The sequence below is a fragment of the Typopeltis vanoorti genome, chromosome 24 (genome assembly GCF_054136105.1).
Source record: "Typopeltis vanoorti isolate ZY-2024b chromosome 24, IOZ_Tvanoo_1.0, whole genome shotgun sequence".
In the NCBI taxonomy this organism is placed as follows: domain Eukaryota; kingdom Metazoa; phylum Arthropoda; class Arachnida; order Uropygi; family Thelyphonidae; genus Typopeltis; species Typopeltis vanoorti.
In genome coordinates this window covers 5,429,698-5,446,482 of record NC_143572.1, presented here as the reverse complement: position 1 = coordinate 5,446,482, position 16,785 = coordinate 5,429,698, and the positions used below count along the sequence as shown (strand labels likewise).

The window sequence follows — 16,785 nt, the reverse complement described above, 5'->3', positions numbered from 1 at the left end:
GAGATGTCCTGTAAGAATACAGAGAAAAATGTAAGCAACTAAATTATGTGCAAAAGTAGCTAGGACTACTTTTACACAGTTTACACATAGAGGATTGTATGTGTAATTGTAAATTGGGGAAGACTTTGGTAAGAATATAGAAAAACAAATTACTGACTTCTTATCCTCCTTTCCTTATTTCATTGCAGAAAGGTATCAAATTTTCTGGAGGGTATTGAAAAGCTTAGAAATGGAGGAAAGAGCACTGTAAAAGGAATCAAAGATGATAAAAGTGACATGAAAACTGAAGATAAAGGATGTCTGGAGTAATTACTTTGAAAGACTTAAAAGAAACAAGCAGTGATAGAACCATACTAGAAAATTTTCAAGAGGAATGATATGATACTCAAGGTAGAAAAAGCTATCAAAAACTTGAAATGTGGAAAGGCAGCTGGAGTAGATGTCATTCGAACCAGAAATGCTTACGTATGGAGGTATAAAAGTTTTGCAGAAGGTCAAATTCCCAATGATTGCAGTAGAGCTCTCATAGTACCCATCTATAAAAATGGGAATAAAGTTGAATGTGAGAATTACAGAGGAATTTCTCTACTAAGCGTTCCAGGTAAGATTTATGCAAACATTTTTTTTTTTCGTGCAGAGTTGTGAATGATTGGAATGCCTTGCCTGAGAGTGTGGTGTCTGCAAGGAGTTTGAATGTGTTTAAGACCCGGTATGATGAGATGTGTGTGAGATAAAAGGACCTCCTAGATGAGTCTTTGACTCCATGAGGTCTTGTTTAATAATTTAATAATAATAAAACATGCTTACATAAATGCAGGAAGATGGTTTTGATGTAAAATCAGGGGTAAGACAACAATGCACATTATCTCCACTCTTATTCATCATTTATATGCATCAAATTATGAAAGAAACTGGCATTAGGTCATATATTAGAATTAGAGGTCCAACTTTGCTTTATGCAGATGATGTTGTATTCCTCAACACATCTATTGCAAGTCTCCAGGATTCTCTAACTAAATTGAATAATAGCTGTAACCAATTTTGGTGAAAATCAGCAATAAAAAGTCCAAAACTAGGAAAATAAGCAGGTACACAGAAAACTTCAGCTAAATAATGAATGGAGATCCTATAGAAGAAGTAAAATATTTCAGGAATAAAAAATTTGGCTAATTTTTTTTTTATGGAATAAGAGAGAAATTAGCCAAAACACCAAACTAGCAATATACAAGACAGTATTCAAACCAGTTTTAAGTTATGGATCTGAGAGTGTGGTTAGAAATGAAGCACTTGATCAAAGACTGGAGACCACAGATATGAGGATTCTGAGAAAAATTAGAGGAGTGAACTGATGGCATCAATGGCAAAATCATATTCAAAATGAAGATATTAGAAAGGAACTTGACACTATTAGTATTCAAGAATGTATAAGCAGAGTTAAGCTAAAGTGGTATTGGCTACTTAAATAGAATGGGTGAGGAAAGTTTAGCAAAAACAGGTGTGTGATGCATGGTAAGAAAAAGACCTGAAGGAAGACCAAGATCTAGGTGGATTAATTCAGTCAGAACTGCCTTAGAAGAATGAAATGTTAGATATGATAAGATCAGAGTGGTTACAAGACTAAGTTGAAGGGAAATTGTTGATAGGAGATAAATAAAAATGTAAACTTAATCATGTAGTACTATCACAGTAACTTGAACACCCCTTGGAGGTACATATCAGGAAATTGATGATGATATTAATTAGAAAAAACTTAATACTTCCACAATATTGATTAATACTTAATCAACAATCTGGAAAAGTCAAATTGCCACCATCAGGGAACAAAGAACAAATTTATATGTGCACACAGGGATTATTTTAGGACTTCAGACTTACCTCTGTAAGATTTTGAGTGTTCTTACCTGTTGGACTGAAGTTGTCAGGTTTCAGGTAATTTTATACAAACATATATATATATATATATTGAAGTTTGGGTAGTTCCATACGGCTGAAGCAAATTCCAGGAAACATCTTTCATATTAGAATTTGCTTCTGTGGAGTAAGGTGGTATATATTTCCATAGTATATTGTGGTGGTATCCAAGGTAACAAGGTAGTGGTGAAACCAGATGTAGTCTTTCTGCTTGGTAATTCTGATATCAGCTGTCTTATGATTACATAGAACTTGGTAAGTGCTTTGCAGGTTAGGAACTGTGAGTTGGAGGAAAAATCCAAGCCACACCGCCACATGGTTCCCCCCCCACACACACACCCTGATAGGACATCCCTCCGCCAGTAGGCGAACATACTCGTCAAGTGATCTTAAACTAGCTCTGTTAACAATAACAGCGTACAACATGTCTTTCCTATGTAGGAAAAGTGAAGTCATTTTCAAAATACACGTGTATTCAGTAACTGAAACATCTCATGTTCTAAATTAATTCAGATAAAATATGCATATATTATATATCACATCTAGATGGGTGTCTAAGTGCTCAGATAAACAGCGAATGGTTCACGTAATAAATATTCTTAAAATATGGTGCCCTTTTCCCTAAACCAACCTATTCCAGTTTTATGAATATTAATATTTCAAGACCAAACAGAAATTAAGAAACTCATCGATCAATAAAATATTACTTTCACTGTATAAGAATAAAAATATTATGAAAATCAAATTAAAATCTAAATAAATAATACATAGATCTTTCCCTCTTTTACCTTTGCGGTGTCGAGGGTTTCTATTCCATATAACCGTAACATGAGGATAAGGTGGTTGGCCCTTTACCTCACAGTGTATCTTATGTCTGTAGAAGCATTATGTTCTCAAGGCCATTTTGCCTGCTTTGGGGAAGAAAAACCCCAGATAAACTGGGGAGAAAAACCCTGTAGTCCACTCCCAAGACCAGCTAACTTGGCTATGTCTGAGAAAGATCCTTAGCTCCTGAAGTCAGTGACGGGAATCGAACCCAGGACACTCCTCCTTTCCCATGCATATGGTTGCGAAGCACATAGCCACTCGGCTAACCGTGTGCACTAAAACATAGATACATAATAAAATCATATTTTGTGAAATTTATCTTGAACTGAATTTACTTTTCATATAGAGGTTCAATGCAATATCATTTCAATTTTCTACCAAATAACATTTTCAGCAAATTTTTTCCGCGATCGATAGTTCATGTGATGATTTTTCCTCTCGATGAATTGTCCATGAACCATCTCTCTACCACAATTCCTGACAATGTTCTTCACTCATCCAACACTGGATTTCTTTTTAACCTTTTGTTAAAATCTTTTTTGGTAATTCAGACTCCAATCTCATTCAAGTTTTATCTCTGGTGGAATGTCCTTCCTTTCAGCCATTCACAACCTTGCATGCTCTGACAATACAACAATGCCAAGTAAGAGGAAGGACTTATGTGACTTTTACTCCTCCTTTCCATGGTCAAATTACTGTTTTCATTCTTTAGATCTAGATACCTATTGTGATCTTGTTACAGAAATCATCCTCGCTCTGTTCAAATTTCCCAACTGATATCTAAACCGTGCTAAACCATAGTTTTCCATGAAGTGTGCCAGGGCTGCCCCAAAAAAGCAAACACACTTTCACAAGTGGCTTGAGACCAAAACACCAGTTTCTTCAGCCTACAGTTACTCGTAACACTTTTAAAATCACTATTAAAAGATGAACAGATAAAGAATTCTACAAGGATAAAATGTAGAAAACTTGCTGCTTGTGTCAAAGGCAGTCTGACTTCTGATCCCTCACCAAAGCTATTCAGTACCTTTTGTCCATCTGTGCTACCTCCTCTATCTCACCTTATGCCAGTAACATATATACATAAATACAAGGCTTTGTCTTGGCCTCATTCTTTTTTCAATAGAAGGTCATGATGGAATCCCATCCATTGTGATTAAGAGATATGATCCTACTCTTTATCATCTATTTACTAAACTGTACTCAGCTAACATCCACTCTGCAATATGGAAGAAAGCCCATATACAACCATTTCCCCCCCCCCAAAAATAAATAAATGTTTACCATCAGGCTATTGATCTAATACTCTCATATAAGTTTTGTCTTATGTAATGGGTAAAGTCAGCAACAGTCAACTTCAACACCTTGAGAACTATCTAATTAGTGACCACTGATATGGATTTCACCATTCCATGGAAAGGTTTAGAGAAATCTGTGCTATTGCTTTTGACATCTCCAAGGCTTCTGATAGGTCTAGCATCGAGGGCTTCTCAACAAGTTTCCGTCATTTGGACTACCTTCATCCCTGTGCAAATGGATTACCAGTTTTCTCTCAGATCAATCCTTACATGTAATGATGAATGTTGTTCTCTCTCTCTCTCCAGACTTTCCTGCCAATGCTGGTACCTCAGGGCTCTGTCATTTCTCTTACCCTCTTCCTAATTTATATAAATGACCTGCTCTTATTGACTGCAAATCCTATTAATAGTATTGCTGATGATAGCACACTTCACTCTTTGTGCTCATACAACAAGCCTCTCAAACATCTCAAGCTTCAAGATTATCTGTAATAAGGGTAATGAACACTGATCATCCCAGTTTCCTTGATTGAGGTGAAGCAACCTAGTTAACTTCAATGCTCAGCCCAACAGTCAAGACCAAATCAGACTCTCTCTTCTAGGACTAACTCTTACTCCAAACCTTTCCTGGAACAATCATATAACTCCTATAGCATCATCGGCTTCAAAAAAACTTTGCATCCTTTTCCACTCAAGATGGTACTTTTCTGCTGAACAGTTACTTACCCTATATAAATCCCAAATCCAACCAACATTGGAATACTGCTCTGATGTCTGGGGTGGTGCACCTAAGACCACCCTAAAAATTCTTGATGCTGTTCATAAAAGGGTAGTTCGGTTGATTAATGACACGTTTCTTAAAGACACCCCTTCTGCCACTTTCCCATAGAAAATCAGTTTCTGCATTGTGTCTCTTCTACAGATATTTCTCTGTCCACTGTTCTGCAAAACTAGTATATATTATGCCTCTCCTTTTTGCCAGATCTACAGGAACTACAGCAACAACTGCTTAAACTGTGTACTCACCAAACTTTCTACTCCCAATTATCTTTCATACCTTTCAGGTGTCTACCAGGTTCCATATAGTTGTAAGTTGTCCTATTATTACTGAACACAAAAATTACATTTGGTTCCACCACCACACACGGCATTTGTTTGCTATAAGCTCTTCAGCATTTCATGTGTGGGAGAAATATATATATATAAAAAATCCCATATATCTGAGACACAGATGCAAAACTGACAAAAATTCTAAAAAGATACAACCTTATAACCACTTACAGACCATATAAAAAACTAACAACCTTTATTTTCTCCCCCAAAGTCTAGCCATAGTCCCTAAACCTGCCAGGTGTCTACCAGTTCCATACAGTTTTAAGTTGTCCTATTATGGCCAAACAGGCAGGACAACTAATATCAGATTTGCCAAACACAAAGATTACATCCAGTGACACCACTAGAGTCACTCAGAGCTTGCCAGCCATGATTTGGACAGCTGCTGCAAGATACCACGGGAAAAGGTCCACTTACTCCATAGAAGCAAATTCAAATATGATAGACTTTTCCTGGAACTCACTTCAGCCTTATAGAACTACCCAAACCTCAATAAATATGGTTGTATAAAACTGCCTAAATTCTGGCACTTATCTCAAGAACTTCAGCCCAACAGACAAGAAAACTCATCCTAACCCATTGGAAGCACAATTTTAGGCTTTTGCTGTTTCTAGAAATAATTAACATTTTTGCTAATTAACATATAGTAGTTAGTTATTCACATGCAACATCTTTCTGATGCTGTATAGCAGTGGTGGTCAACCTTTTTTACTACACGAGCTACTTTTCTATAAAAAGTTATTCGGCAATTTACACTCTCATATATTTGAAAAATCGGATTCTGACAAGTATGTCGATCCGAAACACGACAGAATTTTTCACGAAATATCAGTTAATATTAGGAATTTTTCCTGTGCATACTTCCAAATGACTTCATTGTTTATTGATTTTAAATGTAAACTATTCTGAATGTTTATTATTTCAAGTTCTACTTCAGCTTGGTTTATATCAAACAGCCCACTAATTTTATTTGAATTTCTGTGATGTTCAAGTTTTCTTGAAACGGATTATTGATAAAAGATGCAATCATTTCAGTTTTATTAAAATCTTTAAATCTTGAATTTATTTCTTCCTCAACTAATTCTATTTCACGAATAAATTCTTTTAAATCATAGTGAAACGTTTCTTGATTTTATTCAAAAAATTTTAATAAATATGGGTGATGTCTAAATTCGCGGTCATTTATATTTTTCTTTAATAAAAGTAAGTATTGTTGGAAAATTTTTATTGAACTTAACATGTCAATTAAATTTTTATCTCTACCGTGTAACTCTAAATTTAAATTGTTTAATTTCGTACAGAAATCTACTAAAAATGATAAGTATAACAACCATCTTTTATCACTCAATTGTGGATAAATATCTCCTTTTTCATCAAGAAATTTTTTATATTGTTAATTAATACAAGATATCTTTCTAAAAATTGACTTCTGCTGAGCCAGCAAACATTATTGTACAATAGAAGTTCCCTATCATCATCTGCCTGTAATTTAAATAACTGCCGTTGCAGGCTTTTCCTCAAACAGAATTTACAATTTTAAATGTAATATCCAAAACATCTTTTGTGTTTAATCTTTTACTACACAGTACTTGTTGGTGAATAATACGGTGGTACGTTAACAAATCTGGATATTTGTCATCGTTTTTATATAATGAAACGAAGCCTGATTTATTACCTATCATTGCAGGAGCACCATCAGTAGTGATAGACACAAGTTTAAAATGCAGAAGTTTGTGTTGTTTCACAAATTCATTAAATGCTGAAAAAATGTCTTCTCCCCTAGTCCTTCCCAATAATAGTATAATTTTCAAAAGTTCTTCTTTACTTGAATAATCTTCAAATACCATGCGAATAAATACCATTAACTGAGAAATATCAGTGAAGCCATTTGATTCATCAAATTGTAATGAAAACGCAACACACTGGTGAATGTCTGACATTAACCTGGCCTGGAAACTTTTCTCCGGCAATTGGAACTCTTCCTTTCGGCAATTTAAAACCTTTTCTGCGAGATCTTGAACCGAGAAATTCCTTTCTGGAAGCAGGAAACTCCTCTCTCAAGCAACATGGATCTGGGCAGTCTCTCTGACAGCGACTCTGGACCAGACGGCCTCCTCTCCGACAGCAATTCTGGAACCAGGACCCCTTCTGTTTGCTTCAGTCGCTTTTTATTAGGCCTCCTCTGAGACCTTGCATGAAGTTTGGCAACCCTCAAAGAATCGGTATGAGTCTTTCATCTTAAGTTTCAAGTTCGGCACGCCTTTTGTTCTCCTCTGCTGTCTTTTGATTGTAAGTTGCCAGCCATCAGAAAGTTGTTTAAACTCTTTCTGGCTGACTTCGGAGATGTTGATACTTAGAGCCTGCAAGCCTTTCTCATACATACAAGTTTCAATAACAATCTTTCTAATGCCGCCATGTAATACAGTTTAGGCGACAAAAACATTGCCTTTGTTTTTAACACTCTAACATATTCTTACAAAAGAGTTATTTATAAAAACATCTAATACAAACTATACCGAGACAAACAAAGTTTATTTTTTTACAATATTCACATGGGACTTAACTTAAGTAAAAAAATCAATGTAACGTGCTTTGGAATATTTAATATTTAAGCTACAATCGAGTTTTAACACTTTGCTTATAATCGTATTCACTCGGCTCGCTGTTTGACTTCCACTGATCCAAATTAATTCATTTACCCGGACTTATAAGAAAATTACTGATTTGATAATTTTAACGAAAAATAAATAAACAATAGCAATACACTTAAAGCGAATTAAAAATAATAAAAATAATGATAAATAAAATATTATGTTTTCAGTTTTAATTAAATTTGTAAGTAAGGAAGAATACACAAGAGATCGACCAAAAATCGCTCCGCGATCGACCCTGCTGTATAGTCACTCCTTCACTCCCAAAACTCTCACTGGGTTTTGGGAGTGAAGCTTTCTGCTAAAAGAAGTAGGGTCACAGGTTCCCATATCAAGAAGAGTTAGTAGGACAGTACGAACAACCATACTCCTGGTGGGATTTGAACCCGCAGCTTCTTAACTGGAGGATAGATACACTAACCACTCAACCAATCAGGCCAGCAATATGCAGTATACATAAATAAGTAAATTATCCATAATTTACTTAAGTAAATTATGGATAATCAATGGATAATCTTTTCCACTAGAATTTTCTTAAACGATCCCTTAATACTTTCAAAAAAAAATATATTTCTTCCTGACATCGCAATTTTTTTTCCCTTCATTATCCATTGTGGATATTACACTTGAAAAAACAAAAAATAAAAACAGAGGATATCACTAGGGGTTCTCTCCTCTTACATCCCCCTCACTAAGTCTTTCATGGAAAATTTTGAAAAATAAACACTTGATTCAACCCTCTCAAACCTTCTGTATGTGATATATTCTGTAGTATTTAGGCTAATGTGCTGGTTTAAACTCGTGGAATGAATAGAGAACAGAGGAAGGAACAATAAAATACAAGTTTATTGGATCCTATATTTATTTCTCTCTCTCACACATACACACTGTCAGGGATATAATCTGAAAATTGCAAAAGCATACACAAAAACACTCAAGAAAATAAATGAGAAAAATAAAATTTATACTAAAAGCCTAAAATCCCATTAGGTGGTGCCCTCTATGGGTGCAATTGACTAACCTTAGCTGCTGAGTGGGAAGCCTAAGAATTAAAGTCCCAAATCTGCTGTTGATTCAATGCAAAGTCTTTCAAGTTTATACATGTTAAAGTAATGCTATTGTGGTCATCAACTAGTGATTATCGAAAAATTAATATGTTGCTCTCAAAGACCGCCACTATTTATAAACCCCTGAATTGTGAAACAGTTAAATAGAAACCTTGGATCCTTTGAAATAGTTAAAAAAAAAACTCAAACAATTTAGTCCCACCCCCCTCCCCTCTGGTTATGCAGATTGCCTAAAATTCAAAAACCTAATAACGCTCTCCGTCCCACAGCAGATGCTAGTGACTTTCCCTCTTTTAAGTTAGCCAAACAATTAGCTACATCTAACCCACACTATATTAAAAATTCCAGTCAGTCCAAATCTTTAATCCAAAATTTACTTCTAAATAATAATGATATCACGATGAGCTTTGATGTCAGCTCTTTATTCACCAATATTTTCCTTTCTGACACTTTATCTTTACTGAAAAACACTTTTCTCCCTGATATCATCGTTTTTTTTTTTATTTTACCATCAATGTTGGCTATTTCTCCAGATACCAGATATAATATAATACTAGAATACCAGATATAAACAGAGGATACAGCAGATGTTGTAGGTTTACAGAAGTACGTGAATAGATTGTATGAGCGGGTAACAGTATGAAATTGTCGGTTCAATATTGTGAAGTATAATGTTCTGAAATTTGGTTGGCAACAGTGAAATGCATAGTGTACACTTCATAGAGAAATTTCGAAGTAAGATGAGGAGACAAGAGACTTTAAAGTGGTGGTGAACACTCTGAAATTCAGTGATCACACTGAACTTCAGATGAATAGATACATTGAATGAGTTTAAAGCATGGTTTGATGGGCTTTGTGTGTAACAGTGTGTACCTCCTGCAATAACTCTCGATTCCATGGAGGTCTGGTATCAATAATAATAATAAGGATAATGAATACAACCTGTTTGAGTCACCTTAAGTCTCACTTTCATTATTTTGTTGAAAGCACAAATTTTGCAATTTCTAATCTTCTCAGTCTTGTTGTTTTGTAATCTGCTGTAAAGGGCTGCCATGGATGGATCAAGGTTGGATGCCTGGGCTGCCCATTTATAAATGAAAAGACTCTATTTACCATACTTATTAAATATAATGGGTTGTTAACATTCTTGTTTTCATATTGCCAGCCTGGTTGGCCAAGTGATTAGCATATCTGCTCTCCAGCCAGACGACTGCGGGTTCAAATCCCACCATGGGCATGGATGTTTGTGATTGTGAAAATACTGTTGGTGGTAGTTGGAAGTAGATGCCGTTGGTGTAGATGACGAAGGTAGTTGCGATTAGTAGAGATGGAGAGTTGGTACCCTCCCTTGATGAGTCATTGGACTCCCGGGAGGTGTCATGTAATAATAATAATAATATGAGAATTAGGTATCCTGTTTCACCTATGTAATATTAAGCAGATAGCATTATAGACATTCTTGACACAGCTTGTGAAAAAGATGAATTAATTAGTTTTATATAGCAGAACATGCTAATTGTTTAATGTTATCAAAACCATATTACCTAAAATATATAATTATAATGCAACTAAATGAATTAAAAATAAAACCATCACGGTTACTTGAATCAGTCACTCCATGACCATCAGATATTGAGAAGAAACTAAACCCATATTCTCTCTCCAAAACACACACCCCAGAATTTATGATCTTAAAATTTATAAAAATAATGTACACTTTGGTTGACAGTAGACACACAGTTCTAATTATCACTAAGTCAAGTCATTTCTCAACTGACTTGTGTGATCTGTGTGATAATTTTATTAAAAAGGACACTAAACAAAAAAATAATAATACTACAGCTTTAGTCACATGTGTTTGTTTTCCTTATCTTTAAAGATACTATTTACATTTTGAAACAAAATTTGTTTATTTTATAATTTATATTAATAATATTAATATTCTAATTTTTTATGTAATGTTTTATGTTTCAAGAAAATTGTTTATTAATATTTATCGATTATCTTTCAATACAGGTTTTTTTTTTGAACATGTAAGAAATTATATAATTTACCAGTAAATTACACATTGAATTACTGATAATCGAAAAGTTGGGAAAATTTCCAATCCCTGTAAAGTTCTACTGGATGTTATTTAACGGGAGCGTTCATACTGATATAAACTGTTATATGGTAAAGATCATCAGAGCCACTCCTCAATTCAGTCTAATCTTCCCAATAATTCCATGACCATCCTCACTCACTTTCAGTTTTCTTAATTTTGCATTTAAGTCCTTCCATTACTAATATTATTCTTAACAGAATTTTATCTAATCATAATGAAATGGTAGAATATCCTCCTGTTCTATGTAGGAGAAAGAATATTCCAAGATGTAGGAACAGAGGCTTCAAAAGGGATTTGTCATAGCATGATTCTTCTACAGTGGTAGAGTTTTAATTATAAGTATTACATGCAATCACTGAATTCAACATCTGGCTTATTAAAAAAAATGCCATTTCTGCTCTCATTTTCAAAAACAGACAATCGCACACAATTAAAAAAAGATTTCCCATTGTTTTCACCAAACAACCCAAAATGTCAGTTCCATGTTCTTCCATTATTTTTGGTACACAAATAAGAAAACTCCCATATGTGGAGTTTCTCATTGCCATAAAGCTGCTCACATTCCAATTTGTTAGCTGTGTTTTTCTTAAAGAGTGCTGTTCTGAGATAAGTTTTAGCCTCTGAATGTCACTGCTTCTCAACAGTGTGAATTATAGGTGTGCATTCCTTTTCTCTTCATGTAAAGTGGTACCTGGGGAAGGACAGCAGGTGGTCGTTACAGCCACTAGGTGTTGATGCATGGGTGTGTGTGTGGGGGGGGTCTGAACAGAAAGCTTTTATCTAAAGAACAGAAAGCTATTTGTTATCTTATTCAGAAATTTAAATGTGGGCAACATATGGGAATGAAACCAGGCTTACATAATAATTGCCCAGTTTTGGGGATGATCAAGTAATCTAGTTACACCACTCTTCCATTTCTGTTAAAATTCAAAGTTTTTGCTCTGAGAAGCATTCATCACAATCAACAAGTCAAAACAATTAGCATGAAGCTGATTGGGACTTTACAATCTGAAACTTATTTTCATGTGTGGGTGGCTCTATATAGTACAATTCCATGCAAAATTCTTACAAAATGTGAAAATATGTCAACCTGGTTAGCTGAGTAGTTAGCATAGTTAGGATTCATGGATGACTGTGACTCATTAGGCAGGAGATTAATTTCACCACCCAGTGTAAGATTACTGCCCTGATTATTACAGATCTGAAGAGGCATGAAAAATTTCAATGTTTGGTTTCTACAACAGGGTTCCCAAATAATGCCAAAAATTAATTTTAAATAAATAAAAATTGATAAAAATAGAAGAAATCTTTAGACCACTGATGATATCAATTGCATTATACGTTTAACCTTTCATGTGTGGGAAATGGATTAAAAAAATTAAATAACTTACCAGACAGAATGGAAGTTTTGTAGCAGCTATCACTTTCATTTGTGCAAGTTTTTTCTTTCAGTTAATAAGACTGTAATAACAAGTTTCACTAATAAAACAGCATGGCATTCCTCACAATAAGTTCTTATTTATTAAAATCTAGTGTTCAAAGTGTTTATTTCCTAAAATTTATGAATGTGTAATCTTTTCAACTGATCAGGCTTAAATTCAATGTTTCATCCTGTTTTTGTATCCTCAAAAATTTTATTAATGAGGATCATTAGTTTTTATTTTATATGCCTTAGCTTTTAAAGTAAACACTAAAGGACAAACACTTGGAAACACTTGGAAAAGACGTCAATGGACACTAGAACAGACAGCCATGCCACTCACCATAATAAGATGTAGGACCTTCTTTCACTGTGATGACTGCAGCAATCCTATGGAGCATACTTTCTACAAGAGTAAGATAGTGACCAATGGGAATTTTGGACCATTCTTCCCATAGGCATATAATGAGATCATGAACTGTTGTGGGGCAGAGGTCCCTTAACTTCACCCGATGCACCAGTTCATCCCACAGATGTTCAATAGGGTTGAGATTGGGATTCTGTGGAGGCCAGTCAAGTGCGGTGATGTTCATGTCAACAAACCATGCAGTTACAGCAGAGATCTGAGGCCAAACCAGGAGCATGCCATCACACCACCTCCTCTGAATTTCATAGCTTTAGTTATGCACTCTGGTAAGAGATGTTCACCAGGCATCCACCACACCAATTAATGAATTATGCTACACCAGGTGTAGCATGATTCATTGATAGATGGATAAAATCTGATAGGATTGAATTAGTTTCGATAAAGTAATAAAGTACTACTATAATAAATAATTGTAACAGAAATCACTTAATTTCCTAGGAACTGAATGGATACAGCTTTAGCCACTAAGGATTTTTGAAATATTATTAACAATAACATACCTTCTCAGAATAAAGTGCTAATGGCTGTAGAGGATTAATCACCATTAGGGTATCACCAGCATATGTGTGCACAAGAGCAGATCCAAAACGTTGGCGAAGCACATGAAGAATACCAGATTCATTTAAATGTCGTAATTGTGATACATTTTCGACATAGTCAAAGACAGGAGGATTAGTCTGTAAAAAGTCAATCAAAATGCAGCCTTAAATTGATCTATTCACTAATTAGTAATATAACTGAAAAGTTTTTATTTATAATAAATGAGAATTCTTAGTAGATAATTTTCCCTGTAATATGTTTGGTCTCTAAACATGTTACAAGGAAATCCATGTTTCTAACAGGCTAAATATATTATGACCATCAATGAATGGGATTATCATAACATATTTATGATAATCTTCTTATCAATACACACACAGTTTTGTACACACTCTGCAGATGGTCTTTGAAATGCCTCTTTTAAAGAACATAGAACACCTCTTATTCTTGTAACAGTAATTAACTTCGCCTATTTCATTTTATCTAAAGTGCTAATTAATTTTTTTTTTTTGAATAACTTAGAAAAAAAAAAGATTTAAGGATTAATTCCACAATTTATTTCTTGTAATTCCTATACTCTGTTAATATAAAAAACTGGGGGAAAAAAACATCTGTTCAAGTATCAAACAATGAGATATACCTTCATAACTTTTGGCTGAAAATCAGTTGCAGTTTTTTGCACTGGGAATAGTAGAGTTCATCCCCAGCAGTACACTGTGAACAAAATTAAAAATTATGTACTGTAAACACACATTCACATGAAAAAATTAATGTGAATGTAATTAATATTAATTGTAATATAAAAATTTTAATATTAATATTATTTATTAATATTAAATATCATTAATATTTATATATATTTATATAAATCTTGGGGCTCATACTGGCTACCGAGCACATTCCCTAGGTGGCGGATAGGGGGAAACCCTGGCTACCATCCGTTGGGTATCAGGGGAGCTCTGACTATATTGAACAAAGAGCCTTGGATCAGTGGTTTTGGGACTGCCGATCCTATGTGAAAATATTGCCATTCACCAATCTGCAGCAAGGCCGGCATGGTAAATTTAGGCCCTATCTTCCAAGATGAATCAAACAGAAATAAAATGGCATTTATTCCCCAGAGGCCAGATTGTTACTACCTACAGGAGCAGACAGTTAACCATGAAGGCAGAGTGTTCTAAGAATCCCTGGGTAACCAAGATCACGCTACCATTGGAAACTAGACCTTGAAGTTAGATGTAATGGTGAAGAAATTCTTCAATTAAACAACAGAGACATGCTGTATTATAGAGACCAAAATAAGGAAAGAATCAGAGGAGTTGGATTTATGATCGACAAAAAATTGAAGAACAACATAACAGAATTTGACAGTATATCAGATCGAAGAGCAGGTATTGTTCAAATCTCAAAAAGATACACTCTTAAGATCATCCAAGTCCCATAATAAGCAACAATAAGTCATACTGATGAAGAAATTGAAGTCTATCATGATGAATCCCAACTTTATAATAAAGGAAAACATCATTTCAGAAATGTAATTGGGAGACTTTAATGCTAGAATTGGTACACAACAATCAGATGAAAGCTCAATGTGAAATTTTGGATATGGCATGAGAGATGAAAGAGGAGCAAGATTAATAGAATTTGCAGAAAAAGAAAACCTTTACATCATGAATTCTTTTTTCAAGAAAAAAAAAGCACATGGGAAGTGGACATGGAAAAGTCCAAATGAAAAACTAGTGAATTTGACTATCTTTAGCAATAAGAAAAACATCTTTCAAGATTGCTCTGTTATAAACACCTTCAACATTGGAAGTGACCATCACATGGTAAGCAGTAAGATTCAAATAAACTACCAAAAAGAAAGAAGAAAAATGTTCCGAAGATAAAAGCAAAACATAGATGTACACAAACTCAACATTAAAAAGATATATTCCAACATGAACTAAACAAGATTTAAAACTCTTATTATAGATGACAATCCATCAGAAAGTAATGACGTTATTACCCAAAACATTTTATAATGCTCACTTGAAATAGCTGGTACCACAGAACAGAAACAAGACAAAATTTCTGAAGAAACAAAACAGATTATGAAGAAATGAAACATTTTTTTTAAGTTAAGGGATATTATATTCCATATTGTTTCTTAGTCGAATAAGAAACTCAAAGAGTTTCATGCCGAATACAGAAACTAAAAAAAGTTTGACGATTCCAAGCGTAAGCAAATACCTGGGTAGTGCAGCATCTGACCCTTGAAGGTAGTGCAAGCTGAGGCAACTCATGTAAAGGGTGGAGCAAGCTCCGATCACTATTCTTGATATTTTATTATTATTACCCAAGGCCCCATGGAGTCAAAGACTCATCTAGGAGGTCCTTTTATCAAACACACAGCTCATCATACTGATAATTTGAGTGTGCTTTAAACACACTCAAATTCTCTGCAAACACCACAATCACAGGCAAGGCATTCCAATCATTCACACCTCTGCATGAAAAAAACCTGCTTCTCACACCTTCCTTATACAGCTTCCAAAGGTTAGAAACTACCTTAGTCAGCGCCTCTGGACCCTCTCCAACATCTCTTCATCCCTCAAGCACCAGCTATCCTGAGGGAAACTTCGATTAGTCTTTCGCCCCTATATCCGGGCCTGATGATCGATTTGCATGTCAGAACTGCTGCGGACCTCCATCAGAGTTTCCGCTGGCTTTGTCCTGCCCAGGCATAGTTCACCAATTTTGTTTCTTTTATTATATCTTGGATCAGTCAAACTATTATGCATGTATTTGGGGTGGAGAGATAAAGTTGTTTTTGTTATTTAGAATTATAGCAGAAGCAACTAAAACTATTGTATTATGTCTTATCTGCATGTTCTGGCTGGTTTTCTTCAAACCCCCATGAAAAACAGGGTAATTCAGATGAAAAGCCTTATAAATGTTCTTCCATACTCCAGGCAAAATTAAATCCATGTCTTTCTAAACCAAAAGGCATCTTCAAAACTGACTGAACTATGTGGAGACTCCTTCGAGAGATAAGGAAATTATGATACAAATTTGGAGGTAGGTAACAAAAAAAACAGAACTATGAAGACTGTCATGCCCTGATAGCTATTCTCCGGGGACTGCATTCCCCAGTCAGTGTTGTTACAGATTAACATCATGAAATCCATAAGGAAACCTAAGCCAGATTATTCAAATCAGTATGTGGGATTTGAAGACAGATCGAGGGAATGTAGTTTGCAAAGCTTTATGAATAAGATGAAAAGAGGGGATATGATTGAAGCACTTAAGTTGGTAAAGGGTTGTTACCAGGTTTGTGTGGAAGAAATTTTTCACAGAATGGGAGGGGGGGGTAAACATGGGGACATTCCTGGAAGCTGTATAATGATGTGCTTTATTATGCATAGACATTTAGTATAGTCTACA

General features: G+C 34.8%; 1 protein-coding gene across 1 annotated transcript in view; it reads right to left on the bottom strand.

The window, feature by feature from the left end:
• Mhcl (Myosin heavy chain-like) overlaps positions 1-16,785 on the bottom strand; it is a 719,798-nt gene that overhangs the window by 655,948 nt on the left and 47,065 nt on the right. Inside the window, exon 4 of the mRNA XM_090414205.1 lies at positions 13,320-13,496. Coding sequence (XP_090270331.1) covers positions 13,320-13,496 — 177 coding nt within the window. The remainder of the gene's footprint in view (positions 1-13,319; positions 13,497-16,785) is intronic.